The sequence below is a fragment of the Rhinopithecus roxellana genome, chromosome 9, assembly GCF_007565055.1.
Source record: "Rhinopithecus roxellana isolate Shanxi Qingling chromosome 9, ASM756505v1, whole genome shotgun sequence".
Classification (NCBI taxonomy): domain Eukaryota; kingdom Metazoa; phylum Chordata; class Mammalia; order Primates; family Cercopithecidae; genus Rhinopithecus; species Rhinopithecus roxellana.
Window position 1 is genome coordinate 85,423,750 of NC_044557.1, and position 22,043 is coordinate 85,445,792.

At 39.9% G+C, this 22,043-nt stretch overlaps 1 protein-coding gene across 15 annotated transcripts in view; it reads left to right on the forward strand.

Annotated features, from left to right (window-relative positions):
- PTK2 (protein tyrosine kinase 2) overlaps nt 1-22,043 on the forward strand; it is a 357,696-nt gene that overhangs the window by 188,088 nt on the left and 147,565 nt on the right. For 14 of the 15 annotated variants that reach the window (XM_030937412.1, XM_030937408.1, XM_030937413.1 and 11 more), the window contains 4 exons: nt 1,204-1,344; nt 1,872-1,949; nt 16,241-16,348; nt 19,213-19,330. In XM_030937412.1, the coding sequence (XP_030793272.1) occupies nt 1,204-1,344; nt 1,872-1,949; nt 16,241-16,348; nt 19,213-19,330 (445 nt within the window). Of the gene's footprint in view, nt 1-1,197; nt 1,345-1,871; nt 1,950-16,240; nt 16,349-19,212; nt 19,331-22,043 lie in introns of those variants that run through there. The other variant, XM_030937426.1, reaches the window with a different exon arrangement.

Sequence of the window (22,043 nt, forward strand, 5' to 3'; positions counted from 1 at the left end):
ACCTGTTCCTCTCACAATTTTTGTCATTTCAGTTTAATGGCAGCTATTAACTATCAGCATATCCTGTTGGTTCTGTGTTTAAAATAAATCCATTGGAGTCTAATTACTCTTAAAAAAAAAAAAAAAAAGAAAGCTAGGATATAAAAAAAAAAAAAAAACCTAAGTCAGGTAATGTCACTCCTCTGCTCAAAGTCTCCTGAGGACTTGGCAACTCATCAGGGTCAAAGTCAAGTAGTTACCATGACCTGCATTCTCTTGCCCCTCTTCCTTACACCTCATCATGTTCCCTTTATCCATGGCCTCCTCAGGCTGCTTCACACACCAAGGACTGGAGGTTTGCTGCTTGGAAAGCATTTCCCTCCACTATGCAGATTTCCATGTGTATAAGTAGAAAACTCAAATAAGCAAAAAAGGACCGGAAGACCACCTATCCTCTTACTTCATGATAAAAGCGATGAAAACATCGTTGCTTTAAGTCATTCGTGGATACATTGCTGTGTGCTCACCAGGACCCACACCTGTGCTCTTGCCTTTTAAAGGCATCTGTACTCTACGCTGACTGTTTTGTCATCTTTTTTCATGTAACAATGTAATATGAGTTTTAATGCCAGTAAATTAGTTCTCCAAAACAGTTCCTGAGGCTGCATAGAATATTGGTTGAGAAGATAGATACACCATAATTTACATAACCAGGCTCTATATTACTGTAAACAGTTCTGCAGTGAATCTTTTTGTTCCTGAATCTTTGCATGTATCTCAAAGAATAATGTCCTGGAATTTTATTTTCTCGATCAAGCATTGTGGTTTTTTAAAAGTTTTTGATTTGTGCTGTCCTTCAGAAAGATATACTGTTTTTTCCCTCCTAACGGTAGAATGTGCGAGTACCTTTATACCTTTTGCCTGGTCTTTTCTGAGTCATGTGCACATATAGTACAAACTTCTATTTAAGAAATAAAACTCTATACATGAACTTTACAGGTAAAAATGGTTAAAATGGTAAATTTTGTGTTATGCATTTTGCCACAATTAAAATAAATAAAGCTCTGATAAATACATTTATGGTTATTTGACAAGTATACTTTTTGGCAGTAATATGAATGTAGGTGTTAGTATGTAGTTGGTAGGAGAGAAATCTTACTATTATTGTTTTGGTCTTTACTCGTTGCTGAGTTTTTCAAGAATTTTGGTAATTTTGTCATGCAGGCCAAAACACTAAGAAAATTGATCCAACAAACATTTAGACAATTCGCCAACCTTAATAGAGAAGAAAGTATTCTGAAATTCTTTGAGATCCTGTCTCCAGTCTACAGATTTGATAAGGAATGCTTCAAGTGTGCTCTTGGTGTAAGTATGAAAATGTGGGAAATAATGGGCTAGTTTGATTTTACTTTTTCTTATATCTTACTATATATCTAAATTTCTGATGAAAAAAATGCTAACTTGTCCCATTTTTTCAATGAAATGATATTTTGTCATTTTACCATGTGAAAAATAGAAAAAGAAAATAATATGAGAATAAAATCACCTGTTTAAAAACAGCATGCCTATTTTCATAATTAGATTTTTTTTATTTTATGCCTGTGATTTGTTAATTGTTATCTAAGGGCTAGTTTACCTATTTAGATAATCATCCCAGAGAAACCCTTGGCATCAGGCATGTTGAAATAAGCACAGTGCATCTTTGTGTAGGCTTAACAGATCCTGGGTCAATTGCAGATATTTTAAATATTTTATCTTATTTGGTTAGATAGATTAATAGCAAACCAAACCAGCCCCTGCTTTGGTCCTTTAACATATCCACGGCTCTTCATCTAAAGTATTCCTTTTTTTCCTTCTGCCACCTCTGTTCTCACTTGTTTCACCTTCAAAAGTCAAGCTGGATTATTTCAGTGGAATTGGCAATCGGCCCAGAAGAAGGGATCAGTTACTTGACGGACAAGGGCTGCAATGTAAGTCTGCTCTGACCTTTCGGGAACTTGGCTTTAGACAAAGAAGAATCAAATTAAGGAAATGGGCATTCTTTTGGAAAAGATCATTTTACAATTAAATTTTCCTATTGCACTGCATTTATTATTCAACAGAGTGGAGCACAAGTAAGATAAAGTCCAGGCGCTGTTGAAATACCTCGGAATTACTTAGTTTTGGAAGGAAAGGAATCATACAAATCTTACATGTGTTAGTGAGACCTGAATGGGGTTGTTACTGTTTATCTGGAGAAGTTTTAAATGCTAATTTTTAAAATTAAGTTCTGTATATGATTTCCGTATATTTGTACTGACATCTTATCCTCTGAAACAGCCTCTTCAGGTTATTTCCAGGAAAAAATTATTATACATTCACAATTCTCTTGAAAGCCTTATTAGCCTTATTTACCTTGAGGAAAAAATGTCCATCAGATGGAAACTCATACTTCTACCCCAGACCTCACTTCTTTTGTTACTTTACTAGCAGAAGGGCTGACCATCTCCTGTGTGATCCTTCTCATTCTTCCCACAAGTCTTAATGAGAACCTGCTTGGTGCCAGGAAGTCTAGAGGTTTGAGATACAATAAGGAACAAAACAGAGAGAAGTCCTTTGTCTTATATAGCTTATAGTCGAGTACACAAAATAAATATGGAATACATCTGTGTCATACAACAGTTAAGTACTGAGATGAAAAGCAGAACAGTGTAAGGGTGGGCGTACTGAGAAGGGCATGCTCCCATTTAGATGAGTGTTCAAGGAACATGATTCTAGGGGGTTCTCAGGCCTTGCACTAGTAACAGTTCTTTTCCACTTACATAGTTTAGTGATTTGAACTTTTTACTTAATTTATTCATACCTTGACCTGTACATATAATTTTCTATACATATATAAATGTGCCAACATGCCATACATGTCTCACCTGCTTTTTTCCAAGTGTGCTCTGGTTTCCATTCCCACTCTGCTCACCTCCTGCCTCTACCATTTCTCTCTTCTTTTCTCTTCAGCCTTCTCTGTAACCCCCCACCCCCTGCCCATGCTTAACATGTAAGTGACTTAGTAATCTTCTATGTTTTTCCCCATATTCCTGTTTTGTTATTCAGAAAGGGGGTCATCATTAGGCACATTGTCCTACTTGGTTATTTCACTCTGTGAACCTGGTAGAAATTTTTCAAATCCCCCCCACCCCTTCTTTGCCCCTTCCTCTCTGGGGGCCAGATGGGATTCTGTGAAGGGCAGTTACTTTGCTTTTAGATTTCTGTCCCAAGACAATGACATAATAAATACTTGTTTATATGTATCTATGTGCTGCTGCTTTTTCTCCTTATGGAAGAGATGTCCAAGGATGGAAGTGCAGGGTTCATTCAAATAGTTGTAATTTTAAAAGAAGATGTTGGATTGCTTTTTCAGAAAAGCTAGAAGACTTCCTATTGTCACTGGCAGTGTATGAGAGCACTATTTTTGCACTCATTGGATAGCAGTTCTATCTCATTGGATAGCTTGTTTAGTTTTTCCATTTTAATCGGTGTAAAGTTATTCTTGTAACTTTTTTGCTCACTTAGATGTAAAGCAAGGACCTAGTAACTTTAAACATGTTTTCATGTCTTGGCCATTTCTCTTCTCACCTTTGTGAATTAACTGCTCATATCATATACTTTGCCTTTTTTACCAACACAATTGTCCTTTTAAATTAGTAAATCTCTTCACACATCAGGGAAGTCAGTGTGTTTTCCTGTTATCTTTTTTTATGATTTTTTCCCCCAAATCTTGTGTTGGCTGTTGACTTTAAACAGACCAGCCTACCTTGTCCCACACCCTAAGGATGACCACTGTCCTGACTTCTACCATCACTGATTAAATCTCATTAAATGCTGCTGTGTCAGCTGGATATTCGCAGAGGAAAACAGAATACATTTTTGTGAAATTTTGTGAAAGTGGGGTTTGTTTGATATTATGTTTCAGGACTTCTTTTATACCCTTCAATAAGATCTCAATCTTTTTCGTATAGGTCTTCCATATTAAACAAATTCATCAGTATTTTACAGTTTTGGGCCTTATTTTTTGCCACTTACAATTTAAAATTTATATTGTGAGCATAGAAGGATATTCTTGGTTATTGTATATCATGTAGTCTGCAACCTTATTATTAATTAAATAAGTTTTTTGTTAGAGTTTTGGATTTTATAAGTATATAATAATCAACAAAAGAATAATTTTACCTTTCACCTTACACAATTTTTTCTTTAGTCACAAGGAGCTCAAAGATCATGTTTAATAACAGGGCAGTAGACAGTATTCCTATTTTGGTTTAGATTTTAATTTATCAATTAAAAGTGTGTCATTATTTGGGATTGTTTTTGTTGTTGAGTTTTAATAACATGTCTTTAATATTTTGATCTTTTGTTTAGAGTTTTCTTCATGAGTAGCTCCTGAATTTAATCGAAGACCCTTTTAGCGTCTATTGATATGATCCTTTTTTCTCTTTTAATTTATTATTATAGTAGATGATATTAATAGTTATAGTAATATTGAGCCAATTAATAATATACAATATTCTTGTAAAATATTGAGTTATATTTGTAGAATTTTTACACCTATTTGTGAGATTAATCTAGACTTCTCTTTTTTATGTTAGCTTTATAAGACGTGGTGTTACAGTTATATTAATTTCATTAGGTGAATTGGAATCTTTTGGTGATTTTTTTTTAAACTTTTTAAGCTCAGGGGTTCATGTGCAGGTTTGTTATATAGGTAACCTCGTGTCACACAGTTTATCGTGCAGATTATTTTGTCCAAACCCAGGTATTAATCCTAGTACCGTGAGTTATTTTTCCCAATCCCCTCCCTGCTCTTAGCCTCCACCCTCTGGTAGGCCCCAGTGTCTGTTGTTGCCCTCTGTGTGTCCTTGTGTTCTCATCTTTTAGCTTCCTTTATAAGTGGGAGCTAAAAGATGCAGTATTTAGTTTTCTATTCCTGTGTTATTTTGCTAAAGATAATGGCCTCCAGGTCCATCCATGTTCCTGCAAAGGACATGATCTCATTCTTTTTTTTTGGCTGCATAATATTCCATGGTGTGCATGTACCACATTTTCTTTATCCAGTCTACCATTGATGGGCATTTAGGTTGATTCCATGTCTTGGCTTTTGTAAATAGCGCTGCATTGAATGTACATGTATATGTGTCTTTATAAAAGAACAATGTATATTCCTTTGGGTATATACCCAGTAATGAGATTGCTGGGTTGAATGATACTTCTGTTTTTAGGTGTTGAGGAATTGCCACACTGTCTTATTATTTTATGTATTATTGTGAGGTATGTTCCTTCAGTGCCTAGTTCATTGAGGTATTTTAACATGAAGCGATGTTTAATTTTATTGAAAGCCTTTTCTGCATCAGTCAAGATGATCCTGTGGTTTTTGTTTTTAGTTCTGTTTATGTGATGAATCCCATTTATTGATTTGTGTATGTTGACCCAACCTTGCATCCCAGAAATAAAGCCTGCTTGATCATGGTGGATTAGCTTTTTGATGCATCACTGCTGGGTTTGGTTTGCTAGTATTTTGTTGAGGATTTTTGCATCTATGTTCATCAGTGACGTTGGCCTGATGTTTTCTATTGTTGTTGTGTCTCTGCCAGGTTTTGGTGTCAGAATGAATCTGGCTTCATAGAATGAGTTAGAGAGGAGTCCCTCGTTTTCAGTTTATTGGAATAGTTTTGGTAAGAATGGTACCAGCTCATCTTTAGAATTCAGCTGTGAATCCATGTGGTGCTGAGCTTTACTGGGTTGGTAGGCTATTTATTATTATTAATTCAATTTATTATTGAGCTCTTTATTGGTCTGTTCAGGGATTCAGTTTCTTCCTGGCTCAGTCTTGGGAGGGTTTATATGTCCAGGAATTTATCCATAGCTTCTAGATTTTCTAGTTTATGTGCCTAGAGGTCTTCCTGATATTCTCTGATAGTTATTTGTATTTCTGTGGGGTTGATGGTAATATCCGCTTTATTATTTCTAGTTGTGTTTACTTATGTCTTCTCCTCTATTAATCTAGGTAGCAGTCTATTTTATTAATTAAAAAAAAAAAAAAACTCTTGGACTTATTTTGGTTTAGCAACAGGCAGGAATGGTTTTTCCCATCTCACTCTCCTTCAATTCATCCTGATTTTGGTTAGTTCTTGTCGTCTTCTAATTTTGGGTTTGGTTTGCTCTTGGTTCTCTAGTTCTTTTTTTGTGATGTTGTTAAACGGAGATCTAACTTTTTGATGTGAGCATTTAGTGCTACATATTTACCTGTTAACACTGCCTTACCTGTGTCCCAGAGATTCTGGTACACTGTCTCTTGGTTCTCATTCATTTTAAGTCACTTCTTGATTTCTGCCTTAATTTTATTATTTACCCAAAAGTCATTTGGGAGCAGGTTGTTGAATCTCCATATAATTGTGTGGTATTGAGCAAATTTCTTAGTCTTGATTTCTAATTTGGCTGTGCTGTGCTCTGAGAGAATGTTTATTATGATTTCAGTTCTTTTGCATTTGCTGAGTACTCCAAATTTACCTCTTCACACTGCCTTACCTGTGTCCCAGAGATTCTGGTACATTGTGTCTTGGTTCTCATTCACTTCAAAGAACTTCTTGATTTCTGCGTTAATGTCATTATTTACTCAAAAGTCATTCGGGAGCAGGTTATTCAATTTCCATGTAATTGTGTGGTTTTGAGCAAATTTCTTAGTCTTGATTTCTAATTTGGCTGTGCTGTGCTGAGAGAATGGTTGTTATGATTTCACTTCGTTTGCATTTGCTGAACAGTGTTTTGTGTTCAATTATATAATTGATGTTAGAGTATATGCCATATGGTGATGAGATGAATACATATTTTATTGCTTTGGGGTGGAGAGTTCTGTAGATGTCTATCAGGTCCATTTGATCCAATGTTGAATTCAAATCATGAATATGTTTGTTAGTTTCCTGTCTCAGTGATCTACGTAATTTTGTCAGTGAGGTGTTGAAGTCTCCCACTATTATTGCCTAGGAGTCTCAGTCTCTTTGAAAGTCTCTAAGAATTTGGTTTATTATTATGAGTGCTGCTGTTTGGTTTTTATGTATTTAGGGTAGCTAGGTCTTCTTGTTGAATTGAACCCTTTACCATTATGTACTGCCCTTCTTTGTCTTTTTTATCTGTGTTGGTTTAAAGTCTGCTCTGTCTGAAATTAAGATTGTAACCCCTGGTTTTTTCTACTTTCCATTTGAATGATAGATTTTTCTTCATTCCTTTATTTTGAGCCTGTGTGTGTCATTGCATGTGAGATAGGTATTTTGAAGACAGCATACCAATGAATCTTTGTTCTTTATCCAGTGCTGTGTCTTTTAATGGGGGCATCTAGTCCATTAACATTCAAGGTTAGTATTGATATGTGTGGATTTGATCCTGCCATCATGGTATTAGCTGGTTATTGGGCAGATTTGTTTGTGTGGTTGCTTTATAGTGTCACTGGTCTGTGTACTTCAGTGTGTTTTTGTAATAGTTGGTAACGGTCTTTCCATATTTAGTGCTCCTTTCAGGAGCTCTTGTAAGGCAGGTCTCATGGTAACAAATTTCTTCAGCATTTGCTTGTCTGAAAAGGATCTTATATCTCCTTTCTTTATGAAGCCTAGTTTGGCTGGAATTATAAAATTTTGGGTTGGAATTTCTTCCAGAATGTTGAATGTTGGCCCCCAATCTCTTCTGGCTTGTAGAGTTTCTACTGAGAGGTCTGCTGTTTATCTCATGGGCCTTCCTTTGCAGCTGACCTGGCCCTTCTAGTTTCCTTTAACATTTTTTCTTTCATTTTCGCCTTGAAGAATTTCATGATGATGTGTCTTGGGAACGATCTTCTCTTGGGATATCTTACTCTGCTTTTCCTGAATTTGAATGTTGACCTCTCTCACTAGGTTGGAAGTTTTCATGGATCATGTCCCGATACATGTTTTCCTAGTTGCTTACACTCTGCCTAGCTCTTTCAAGGACACCAGTGAGACATAGATTTGGTCTCTTTACATAATCCCATATTTCACAGAGGCTTTCTTCATTCCTTTTCATTCTTTTTGCTCTATTCTTTTCTGACCTATTTTAGAAAGACAGTTTTCAAGCTCTGGAATTCTGTCCTCAGCTTGGTCTATTATACTATTAATACTTTGTGGTTGTGTTTTGAAATCTTTGTAGTGTGCTTTTCATTTTCAGCTCCATCAGGTTGATTATGTTCTTTTCTATTCTGGTTATTTTTTCTCTCAGCTCCCATATTGTTTTACTGTGATTCTTAGCTTCCTTGGATTGGATTTCAATGTGCTCCTACATCTCAATGATCTTCGTTCGTATCTATATTCTGAAGTGTATTTCTGTCATTTCAGCCATCTCAGCCCAGTTCAGAACCCTTGCTCGCGAGGTGGTGTGGTCGTTTAGAGAAAAGAAGGCACTCTAGCTTTTTGAGTTGTTAGAGTTCTTGCAGTGGTTCTTTCCATCTTGTGGGCTGATGTTTCTTCAACCTTTGAAGTTGCTGACCTTTGGATTTTGTTTGTTTCTTTGTTTGTTTATCCTATTTGATGACCTTGAGGGTTTGATTGTGGTAAGGTGGACTCAGCTGACTGGCTTCATTTTTGGAATATTTTGGGGGGCCAGTGCCCAGCTCCTAATTCCTGGACTGTGTGCTCTAATTCTAGGAGACTGGTATTGGGCTCCAACTTTGTTCTCTGGCTCCCGGAGGTTAGGAATCCACTGTGCTTGCAGGGTGGTGGGGGTGCTCCCAGACCGCTGGTCACTACACTCCAATGGGTGGTGTCAGCCAAAGCATTTCACAGTGTGGTGGCATAGGATCCGTGCTTGTTCCCATGTGCCAGCAGCAGTGGCAGCACAGTGGGTCCACGCTCATCAGCCAGGCAGGTTGCTAGTGGGTACTGGGGTTCCTGTCTCCATTCCGGCATTCACTACAGTGGCAGTAGCAGCATGGTTTGGGTGGGGGGTGCCTGCTGGCAACTGTGCAGCATTGGTGCTGGTGGCGGTGATAGCACAGGGTCGGGTTGCTGGCAGGTCCAGGTCTGTGTGTGCACTCTGTGTGCTGTAAGCATGGGTGTTTGCTCAGGGTAGAGGAGAATCTGCTGTTCTCTGTGCCTGCTTTCACTCTTGGGGTAATGTTGACATAAACGTGGGGTGCTGGCAGTGGGCGGCAGGGCTGTATGGCTTTGTGCCTGCCAAGGTTCCAACTGAGGTGGCAATCAGGCATGGGTGAGTTTGGGGGTTGTGTGCGCACGTATACTGGTGAGGCACGGCAGGCAATACCTGCCTGCACACACAGGTGCCAGCAAAACTCTGTTAGGGATTGCTGTGGGCTAGAGGAATTTGCAGTGTGGGGAGGGAGCAGGTGGGCTGGTGTGTGGCATGGGGGCTGCCCCGCTGGAGCCCTCTGCTGGTCAGCTGGAGCCCTCTGCTGGTCTGCCACTGCAGAAGCTATGATGTGGGCCCCCAGGGCACCCAAGACTACCCTGTAAGCCGGCACGTTCAGGCTGGGACCCTAGGAGAAGCCAGAAGCCCAAGGGTGCTCAGGTCAGACTAACCCCCTTCTGATAGGTAAGCTCACCTTGCAGAGTTCAGGTCCAGCAGTTCCCCTAGGGCTAAAGTCTCTTATGGGAGCAAGTCAGGGCTTCCCGGGCCGTGTTCTACTACAGACGCTCCTGCACCAAACCTTCTGGTCTCCACCTCAGCTGGCTGCTATCCCTACCACTTCTCTAAGCAGCTCTCCCTGTGACCTCAAGTGTCCATAGTAGTTGAGGGGCCCCATGCTGGGATTTAAGAGGCCCGTAGTGAGAGCAGGTTGCTCCTTGCCAGTTCCACTCATCCATTCCCCCAGGGTAATTGTGGGCCAGGAATGAGTCTTAGTGCACAGTAGCCTCTTGCAGGGTTCCCAGCTTCCTCCCCTTCAGCCAAGCTTCTGTGTCTTTCCTTCATTCACTCTCAGTGCCTTCCCTCTCTCTGGTGATTTTTAATGGCCTGAAATATTTTAATTCAAATTGGAATTGCATGTTTTTTAAAGATTAGGTAGAATTGATCTATATAACAACATGATGCCTTTTTAAATGGTAGGTGTTTTATCTTTTTAATCACTTCAATAGTAATAGATCTTTTTTGAGACAGGGTCTCACCCTGTCACCCAGGCTGGAATGCAATGACACAATCATGGCTTACTGCAACCTCTGCCTCCTGGGCTCAAGCAGTTCTCCTGCCTCAGTCTCCCAAGTAGCTGGGACTACAGGTACACACCATCACACCCGGCTAATTTTTGTATTTTTTTGTAGAGAGGGGGTTTTGCTATGTTGCCCAAGCTGGTCTCAAACTCCTGGGCTCAAGTAATCTGTCCACCCCATTCTCCCAAAGTGCTGAAATGACAGGCGTGAATCACTGTGCCTAATAGTAATAGATCTATCCAGATTTTCCACTTGTGTCAGCTTTGGTAATTTAGCATATTATCCATTTCTCTACATTTTCATTTTGCTGCCATGGAGTTGCCTCTCATAGTTCTCTTAAAATCTTTCCAGTAACTTTGTCTCTATATTCCTGTTTCATGCCTAAGCTCTTTTGATTTGGCTCTTTTTCAGACTTGTAAAGGTCTGTCTATCTATTCTAATTGTTTTTTGAAGGACAAGTTTAGTGATTTATTGCAGCAGTACTATTCCTTTTCATTGATTTCAGTATTTTTCTTCATTAATTATGTTTTTGTAGTATCTTCATTATTTTTGTCCTTTTATTGTGCTCTTCCCTTTAAGTGCATCTTTAAAATGTATTCTTGTTTACATTGGAGGCCATTTTCTTCTTGCACAACTTTGAATATGTCTTACCTTTCTAGGTATGTGGTATTCTTCTTTTCATTGTATTTCTGTATACTCATTTGAAATTTTATCTTTGGCCAGGCACAGTGGCTCACGCCTGTAATCCCAGCACTTTGGGAGGCCGAGGCAGGCGTATCACTTGAGGTCAGAAGTCTGAGACCAGCCTGGCCAACATGGTGAAACCCCGTCTCTACTAAAAATACAAAAATTAGCCAGGCGTGGTGGCGCCTATAGTCCCAGCTACTTCAGGACACTGAGGCAGGAGAAGTGCTTGAACACGGGAGGCAAAGGCTGCAGTGAGCGGAGATTGCACTCACTGCTTCTCTCCAGGCCGGATGACAGAGTGAGACTCAATCTCAGAAAAAAAACAAAAATTTTATTTTTATTTCTCTTTTTCATTATAGCATTGTTTAGAAGAATATTAATTTTCAAGCAACCCTGGGGTTTTATCTCATTTTTATTTCTATGAGCATATTATGAGCCAAAAATTTCATATTGGCTTATGAGCAGGTAATACGATTTTTAAATGTTAACCATTTCACATTTGCTAAGATCTTCTTTATGGCCAAGCGTATGATTTTTGTAAATGTTCCTTGAAAATATATATATGTTTTCCATTTGAGTTTATAAGGACCTCTGTGCCTACGAAATAAGAGGTATTAGCTACATAAAGTAGAAGAAAGCAAGATTGGAGCAATCAGGATAGAGCCCCCAGAAGATTCCATACACTGCACTTCTCACGTTTCTGCCTGCCACACTCCTCCTCCTCCTCGTTTTTTTCTGCCTCTCATGGGTGAACTTCGTGTTCCTGAATGAGACCAACCCTCTGCTAGGTAATGGCTTCTATCCCATCTTACCTGTTCATGGTAATTCTTCAGTTCTGCCCACTCTTTCCTGTAGCAGCAGACACTTCTGTCAGCATAGAAAAATGTATAGTTTCTCTTGTCCTAAAATGCCCTCTTTTAGCCCTGTGTCCCTCTCTCTCCCTGGTTTCCTGTCGTTTATTGCAAAACTTCTTGACAGATTATCTAAATGCATTGCCTACAATTCTTCCCACTATCTCTTCAACCTGCTTCAACCAGACCTTTCCTGCCTACTGTCATTATTCCACCATCGTCCACCCCCCAATGCCTTGCCAAGGATAACAGTGATCCCCTGTAGATAAACCCACTGGGTACTTCTGAGTCTTTATCTACTTTACTTGACTTCTCAGCGCTGTCCAGCAGCAGCATGATGCAAGCCTCATAGGTAATTTAAAATTTTCTGGTAACCACATTTAAAAAGGTAAAAAGACAGGTGAAATTAATTTTAATATATTTTATTTGATACAGTATATCCAATATATCGTCATTTCAAGATATAATCAGTATAAGAATTCCCGAGACTTTATCTTATTTTTATCATTCCAAGTTTTTGAAATCTGGCATGCATTGTACCCTGCCAGCTTATCTCAGCCTGGAGGAGCCACATACCACTGGGTACTCCATAGCTATGTGTGGCTTCCTGCCACCAATCGAACAGCACATCCTCGAGTGCCCGTTCCCTCTCTTTTTGCCCTTGTAATGACCATTTACATGCCTATCTTGAGTGTTACCTTAGTCATTTTGCATATATATTGTGTGCAGCCTGCCTTGTGCTAAGTGGTAGGCTAGATTCTGGTGGTGCAGTATTGTACCTTTATTTAATATACCTGGTCTTAAGCTTGTGTTGCCCAAGTCTTATTCTCTTTTTTGCAGTGAAACTTTTTCTGAGGCTCTATTTCCTCCCTTCTCTCCTTCCCAGTAAATTAGATATTTTTATACAGTACCGTCTATTGCTTTGTTATAGTCCTTATCACAGTTGTAATGGTTTACTTGTGCAATATTTGTTTCAAGTCTGGATTCATGTTATCATTGTTTGCTGCCGTATTTCTGATACTTGGAACACAGTCGCGCACCTAATAACTTCTCATACTTCATTCACTTACATGCCAGGCATGGCCTTGCTTCCTTGTAATCTGGTGGTGGACAAGGTGGACATGATACTCTCATCCTCATGGGGCTTTCCTTCTAGTTATAAAGTAGGATATAAGAAAGAAAATAAGCAATATAAATAATGTGATTGTGCTAAAGGGCTATAGTAGGGTGGTATGAGAGAGAGTATCTGAGTGTTTGATTTAGAGTAGGTGGGCACTGCCAGCCCCTGTTAACCCTGTTCTCTTTATAACATGTTTTAAATTATCTTTTGCTATCCTGAAATTAAAATTACAGAGCATGTTATTCCCCTATTCAAATAATTTTTTAAAATATCTTATCAGTATCTAAAAGTTCAGCACAATACATTGGAAGGCGCTATAGTCAGATGCACCCACTTAGTAATGACTTTTAATTTGAGGGAGGACAATCAGAAGTCACTCCATACAAGTGGGACAGGAAAGTGATAGGGAAAATTTATGTGGCTGACCTTGGGGAATAATGCCAGAGTGAGGCAGAAAAACAATTTTAAAAAATGTAATTTCCATAATCTAGATGTCTTACTGTGCCTTCAAATTTTTTCTTAAATTATGAGAAAGCAATAACAATGACTTATTGAGATAGTATTCCTCATTTCATGTGTCACCACCAACCTAATGATGTTCAGCTCTCAGTCTGTTGGAAGGAGCCTCTGACATCTTCTGTTACCTACGTGCATGCAGTAGCTACGGATGCCAACTGATACAGGTGCATTGTGTCACTGACCAAAATAACTATAGCAAGTCTTACCCTTGGTGGTGTCGTTCTCCAGAACGGTGAGCGACTCTTAATAAAACTCCAAAAACAGCATAATACAGGATTCCCTTGCATTACACATAAGTTGCATTCCTGGAAAATTCCATGTAGAGCATACTTTGTGGTTTTACACAGACTTTGTTTCTAGAGTCAAATTTTGCACTGACATAAATACACAAATACACACCAGGACATTTGAAAGCCATTGAGGATATAGGAGAATTTTTTATTGTGCAGGAATCACCCATGCTCCACGTGACATCTAGCAGCCTTGGCTATCTTTCCTATTCCTTACTGTTTGATCAGCTAAAAACAGCCTACCCCGGAAATGGTTCTACCCCAACGAAACTAGAGCACACATCATCAAGACAAGACCATAACAGTAAATTAGGTCAGAGAGGCAGGCAGGGGTCAAATCATGTGGACAGTTTGCTGATAGAAGTCATGCTGTGTAAATCGTGTAAGTTATGATGCTTTGTGTTGTACCTTTTTAAGCAGGGGAGTGATATGATCTGGCTTCCAGGTAGGGACATTATATTGTAGCATGGATGAAGGGAAACCAGTTAGGAAAAATGGCAGGACTCTAAGCAGAATATCATATGGTGGCCTGGACCATAGTGACAACTGTGAAGATGGGAAATAAACACATGGATTCTGGATGTTTGGAGCTGAAGTTGCCAGGGACTTGTGGAGAGATTGGATAATGGGGAAAGGGAGAAGAATCAGTGAGAATGCCTTTATTTTTGTTTTTATATTTGGCTCAGGAATCTGGTTGAATATGATCCTTTTTTTTTTTCTTTTTTTTGAGACACAATTTTGCTTTGTCCAGGCTGGAGTGTAGTGGCATGATCTCGGCTCACTGCAGTCTCCAACTCTGTGGTTCAGGTGTTTCTCCTGCCTCAGCCTGCCGAGTAGCTGTGATTACAGGTGCATGCCACCACACCCAGCTAATTTTTGTATTTTTAGTAGAGACGGGGTTTCACCATGTTGTCCAGGATAGTCTCAATCTCCTGACCTCATGATTCGCTCACCTCAGCCTACCAAAATGCTGGGATTACAGGTGTGAGCCACCGTGCCCGGCCAAATGTGACGCTTTTTATTGAAGTCAGGAAGCCTGGAGGCAGAACATGTTTTGAGAGAGTACCCTTTTGACTATGTTGTTAGTAATCTCTCACAGACACCCATGTGATAATATGACATGGGGATTTGGATGCATGAGTCTGAGTTCCAGGGAGATGTCAGGGCTGGAGATGGTACTTAATGCGCCAGGACTGTATGGTATTCATTTGCCATGGCACAACTAGGGGGAATAACAGGGCCCACCCAGCACAGAGCCGTGCAGCCCTTTCACATTTATAGATTGAGTAGGAGAGAAGCCAATAAAAAGAACTGGGAAAGAGAGACCAATGAGGTGGAAGAAACCCCAAAAGGGCAGGATGTCCCAGAGGATAAGCAGGAAGAATATGCAGAGGGACTGTGGGACATGCTGTGGAGAAGCCTAGGCCCAAGAGAATGGAGGGCTGCCTGTGGCCTCCTGGGGGAAGGCAGGAGCCCTGCAAAACATATGTCCCTACAAACAGCGCAGGAAGATGCTTTGCTGGGAAGGGCAGCTCAGTGTGAATCTCTTTTTGAACTATTCCAATTCAGTTCTAGTGGCATCGTCTGTTCTCCATAGAATGGGAAGGGGCATTAGCTGTTAGAGTGGCCTTAACCAAGCAAATTGTTTTGAAGAAATGTATAGGAATCTTTACATGCAAAATGATCATCCTCATGAGATGCTAGAAGAGTGGAAGATACATGTATCTTCTATATGTATTTTTTTGAGGAAGGGTCTCACTGAGTTGCCCAAGCTAGAGTGCACTGGTGCAGACTTAGCCTCCTAAGTAGCTGGGTCTACAGGCACAGACCACCATGCCTAGCTAATTTTTTTTTTTTTCTGGTAGAGAAAGGGTCTCACTATTTAGCCCAGGCTGCTTGAACTCCTGGCCTCAAGGGGTCATCCCACCTCAGCCCCTCAAAGTACTGGGATTATGGATGTGAGCCATTGCTCCCAACTCTATTTTTTTCTTTTTAAGAAGGAGAGTGTTTATTAATTTGTGCAGCAGTAATAGAAGCAGAAGTTTATGCTATTTAGGAAAATGACCATAGACTCTCCTGGCATGTCTTAAGAGGTTATTCTGTATTGGGAAGGGCCCTTTGGATACCTACTGTCCCCCTAGCTACAGAACTCCAGCAAGTTTTAGAACTTACTCTAGCCCAGGGTGCATGGGGAGTAATCCCAGATCCTCTTTCTTTGGGAATGGGAGCAGAATGTTCTCTCTAAGAATTCCGTAAGATTCCTCCCAGGCTGGCAAACGAGTCAGGCCAAAGGTTGCTTCAGCTTCCCTCCTTCCTTTATCTTCTGTTCTCTCTCGGTGGTAACTGTACTCTCACTCATCCGACTCACATATGGGTCTCCTCAGCACATCACAGAGAGCAGACCTGGACCTGACCTTGAAGTGCAGGAGACAATCTCATGGCTGCTCCCCTAGGGCAGCGTGGAGAATCTGTTTTTTTCCCCAGACCTTCAGTCTTAGGGAGGATGTTTTCAGGACAACAAGGATTTCACAGAACATTTACAGACTCCATGAAATGAGTTTTTTATCCGTAGTCTAAAGATTTTACCTTTCCTTTTTATAGCCCACACATCTTGCTGACTTTACTCAAGTGCAGACCATTCAGTATTCAAACAGTGAAGATAAGGACAGAAAAGGAATGCTACAACTAAAAATAGCAGGTGCACCTGAGGTAAGGAACTGTTACATTCATCATTAAGGGAAAATGGTAACATAGTGATGTTTTAGAACTATTGACTTTTTTATGAAAAGGATGAAGTTTTCATGGATCATCAGAATCACAACTTTCTTGCATATTGAAAGGGTTACATTACAAATAATAATGATTAAATATCCCCAAGAATAGGACAGGAGACAGATGTAAAAATCATTCAAGAACATTATTGTAAAGATAATGATGATTAAAGATTATAATCAGGCCAGGTACCATGGCCCACACCTGTAATCCCAGCACTTTGGGAGGCCAGGGAGGGCTGTTCACTAGAGGTGAGGGGTCACATGGTAAAACCCTGTCTCTATTAAAAATACAAAGACAAACCAGGCATGGTGGTACACATGTGTAATCCCAGCTACTTGCGAGGCTGAGGCACAAGAATCTCTTGAACCCTGGAGGCAGAGGTTGCAGTGAGCCAAGATGACACAACTGCACTCCACCCTGGGTGACAGAGCAAGACTGTGTCTCAAAAAAAAAAAGGTTATCATCAAGTACCAAGGAAATTAACTTCTTGGAATTATATGTACAGTCATGTTTTACTTAACAACAGATACATTCAGAGAAATACCTAATTCCCTGATTTCTTTGTTATGCAAACATCACAGACTGTTCTTACACAAACCTAAGATGGTTGTAGCCTGCTATGCACCTAGGCTATACAATATAGCCTGTTGCCCCTAAGCTACAAACCTGTATAGCATATTATTATACTGAATAATTCAGGCAATTGTAACACAATGATATTTGTATCTCTAAATATATGTAAACATAGAAAAGGCACAGTAAAACTGCAGTATAAAAGATAAAAAATGGTATACCTGTATAGAGCCCTTACCATGAGTGTAGCTTGCAGGATTGGAAGCTGCTGTGGGTGAATCAGTGAGTGAAAGGAGGGTGAATGTGAAGATCTATGACATTACTGTGCACTACTATAGACTATAAACACTGTACATACTCATACTGTATATGAAGTATACACCGTATACTTCAATTTATTTTTAAAACCTTTTTCTTTAGTAGTAAATACTAGCTTACTGTAACTTATATATTTTATAAACTGATTTTTTTCAGCTTTTTTGACTCGTAATAACAATTAGTTTTAAATATATTGTACAGCTATACAAAAATATGTTCTTTTTTTACATACGTATTGTGTAAGCCTTTTTCTAGTTTTAAAATGATTTTCTGTATTTTTTACTTTTTAAAATTTTTGTAAAAAAGGAAGACACAAACATACACACTAGCCTAGGCCTACATAAGGTCAGGAATATCCATATCACCATCTTCTACCTCCACATCTTGTCCCACTGGGAGGTCTTCAAGGGCAGTAACACATGAAGCTGTCACCTCCTATGAGATCAGTGCCGCCTTCTGGAATACTTCCTAAAAGCCCTGCCCGAGACTGTTTTACAATTAACTTTTTTTTTTTAATAAGTAAAAATACACTCTATTTTAAAAAAATAAAACAGTAAATATATAAACCAGTCACATAGTCATTATCCAGTATTATGTGCTGTGTGTAGTTGTATGTGCTGTACTCTCATGAGACTGGCGGCACAGTAGATGTGTTTACAGCAGCTTCACCCCAAACATGAGCATTACAACTTCAGGATGGCTGCGGCATACCGGGCAATAGGGATTCTTAGCTCCATTGTATAAATCTTATGGACCCACCATCACTGACCAGAACGTTGTTATGTGGTGCATTGACTGTATATAGACTGTAAACGGAGTTCATTTCCACACTGTGTTGTCCATGGTAGTCTCTGGGTAGAAATAATTATGATGTGATTATAATAATTGTTATATGATTATAATAATTATAACAGCAGCCGTACCTGATACTGGGCACATGCTACCCGTGGCTCTTTACCCAGAAGCCAGGAGAAGCTGTGTCGTTCTCACAACCAAGGAGGCAGATACCTTGATACACTTTGGTTAACCCCATTCTGTAGTTGAGGAAACTGGGGCATAAGAGGTGGGCCACATCAAGTAATTGACACAGATGGGGTTCATACCCGAACAGTCTGGATCCAAAGCCTGTATTCTGAATCAACAGGCAACAGTGATTTAAAACAAGTGGCATGAGAAAGAGCCATTTGGCAAATACTGCCTAATGTGGTCCTTTCTGCAAGATGGACAAAATACGCTCGTGTGAAAGGATCTGGACAGTCTGGTGGCACACACGGTTGTGCTGGTGTGTAAAGCATGTTTTTTGAAGCTCCTCTGTTTCCATCAGCACACCAGGATTCTTTGGTCTGTTACGGCCAGTTCTCTGGGTAGCTTTATTTGCAGCACTCCTCACTTAGGCAGATGCCTCATCACTCTTCTGCCCTGTGTTTCTGTGAGTTTGGTGACATCTGAGGGGCTCTAGGAACTCTTGTTGATTCTGGAGATTAAACAAATACTAATTTTCTTTTACATTAGAAATTATGATGGGTGGTTGATAAAAAAAATTAGTCCACGTGAGTTTCTGATAGAAGTCATACTTTAACTTGCTGATTGTCTAAATTCTTCCCTTAACTGGAGTATGCCAGAGGGGCCAGACATTCTGAAGGAAAATATTTTTTTCATCTATATTTATTCTAGAGCCCCAGTTTAAGAGATTTTTCTGTTTTCATCTGGGTTTGCGTTTGTCACATATTCTAGGAATAATGTCCTTAAATATCAGATTTCCTTTCTCAAATCTTATGACAAATCTTGTTTCATTCCCACTCTTCTCTGTTTTCAAGTGTATGGAGATGTCTGATGTCATAGCACAGCTGCCCTTTGCTTACAGGGAAGAACAATAAAGTCTGTTTTCTTGGTCTGTTCTCCTTTAGCCTCTGACAGTGACGGCACCATCCCTAACCATTGCGGAGAATATGGCTGACCTGATAGATGGGTATTGCCGGCTGGTGAATGGAGCCTCGCAGTCATTTATCATCAGACCCCAGAAAGGTGAGGTGCTGTTTCTGAGCATTCCCAATTACATTTCTACCAAATATTTAGCTGAGCTTGCCCCTAACAGCCTGTTATCCTCTTTTAGGTAACTGTAAAAATGAAAACCAAATGAATAATTCAGTATAATCTGAGTACTTACTTTTCTAGGGATGGTGATCCGTTTCACACCTTCCACAAGCCAGGAGCTGGGTTTGAATAGAGCCTAAAAAAACATTGTATGTGTTTTGAGCTACCTACTTAGAGGATTTTCTAAATTACCATTACTATATTTAAATACATTAGTATTTTTAGTATTAGTATTTTTAAACTTTTGAGTTTAAATAAAATTCTGGGTATAAAAAAAAGAATCCCTTGTAACTCACTATAAATAAAGTATGCTTTCTATTTTTTCTTATATATCTCAAAAGTCTGTGATGTTTGCATAACAAAGAAATCAGGGAATTAGGTATTTCTCTGAATGTATCTGTTGTTAAGTAAAACATGACTGTACATATAATTCCAAGAAGGAATTCAAGCCAAACTGCAAGCCATCACTGTATTTCTGTTGTATTTTTCTGTATTCCATTATTCTCTTTATGAAAACATTCTCTCAGAATCCTTCTGTTGCTTATCTCCTTCTTTATACCTGCCTTTCTACCCACGCCGAGTTACTTAGGAAGTCTCCTATTAGCCAAAAATATAATAATGGATTCCTTTTTCTTTCAGAAAATAGAATGTCAACAGAGTGCAAACAGAAATCACACTAATGTGTCATTTGAAAGGCTATATTATTAACAATTTGGGTATGAGTAAGGTGGTGGTGCTGGTGGTGGGTGGTGGTCATGTTCATGGGATAATAAACTTATCAGGTCTTTTCAGTTACTCTAAATTTGGTCTTCCTGGTGTGACTTGGTTATTTTGCTTGAAAGAGATGTTCAAAATGTCAACAAGTGATGGCTTGAATTCCTATGATGTGCAGTGAGTTGTATGTATACAGCGTTAAGCCTCACAACCATCTCTGCAAATTAGAAGAATTAAACAGTTTTTCAGAAAGAGTAACATGGGGTCCTAGGTTGATTTTTTTCTTTCTTTACCAAACAGTGGTCGGAGAGTCTCCCAAGTGCCAGATACTCCGCTAGGTATTAGGGATGCGTTTGGGCAGCTTAAGTCTTACTGTAACCTTAGGCAGGTTGAATAGTCTGTGGAGAAGTATGATATGTGGCAAATACTCTGTGGATGCAACAGAAACATAGAGGATGCCACTCAGTGCAGACTGAGGTATTCCAGGAAGGGCTCCCTGCAGGAAATAGAACTTGAACTGAGCTTTGAAATACTGAGGAATGTTTCTACCCGAATGAAGGAAGAACACCTTTGAAGGCATGTGTGGTATGTTCAGGGGAGTACAATGTGCAGCAGTATAGAATCAGGGAATAGTGACCAGTAATAACGAAAAGGCAGATTGGCCAGACCAAACACTGCATGCTTTCAACATGTAGTTGTTGAGCTCCTCCCATTTTCCAGGCACAGTTCTAGGATAGAGGTTGTAGCAGCAAACAAAATAGACAAGGTTTTGCATGCATGGAAATTTCTTGTAGGTGAGGACATACATGCAATAAACAGAGTAAATTAATAGAGAAAATAAATACTGTAGCATGTAATATATCAAATGGTGTTGAGCTGTATCAAGAAAAATAAGACAGGGAAGAACGTAAGGGATACAATTTTAAATAAGGTTGTCAGGGAAGGTCCCACTGAGAGAGTCACACCTGAAGGGATGGAAAACAGAACCTACAAGGATATCTGGCTATTCCCTATTAAAGGCTGGGGAGTGCTAGGAAGCATACCTGGAACAGCAGAGACCCAGGTCACTAGAATGCCTAGAGGGGTGATCCCAGGGCTGGTGGTTGGTCAGGATGTAAAGACATTGTAAGGGCTTTGGCTTGTACGCGGTGATTTGGGAAGCCATTGGAGGGTGCGAAGAGAGGAGTTAATGTGATCTGGTTTATGTTCTAGAATAAGTACTCTGGCTGCCGTGCTGAGAATAGACCACGGTAGGTCGGCCTGGGTACAGATAAAGTAGAGGGACCAATCAGGAGGCTATTACTATGATGTAGGCAAGTGATGTTTGGGTCAGGGGTTCTGGAATGACAGTGACAAGTAAGAGGACTTTGAATAGAGTTGTACAGTAAAGCCTCGCATTTGCTGCACTGGGTATGGATTGGGGAGCAGCGAGGCCCTGTAATGACTGCTGGCTCCACGTGAACAATGGGAAGTATGCAGGTGCACTCACCAGGACTCAGTTCTGAATATCGGCAAGTCCCAGCAACCTTCAGGCATCCAGAGGGAGGTGTCAGGTAGACAACCAGATGGAGAAGTTCAGGTCAGGCGAGAGGTCCAAGCTAGAGGTGTGCGTTTGGGAACTACAAAGTGTGGGTGGTATTTGACGCTTTGAAACTGGGTAAGGTTACCAAGGAAGTGAGGTTAAGAGGTACGGGTGTGAGCACTGGGTTCTCTAATCTTCAGGCCAGGGAGATAAGGAGGAACCAATGAAGAAGACAGAGAAGAGGTGCCCTGAGAGGACAGAAGAAAACCATGAGAATATAGTACAAGGTTCAGGAGGCCCAGGGTGGGAAGCTCTCAGAAGGACAGAGTGATGAGCTGTGTTAATTGCTAACTGTAAGTGAACAATTGGGTTTAGCAAGGCAGATGTCATTGGAGATGTTGAAAGAGT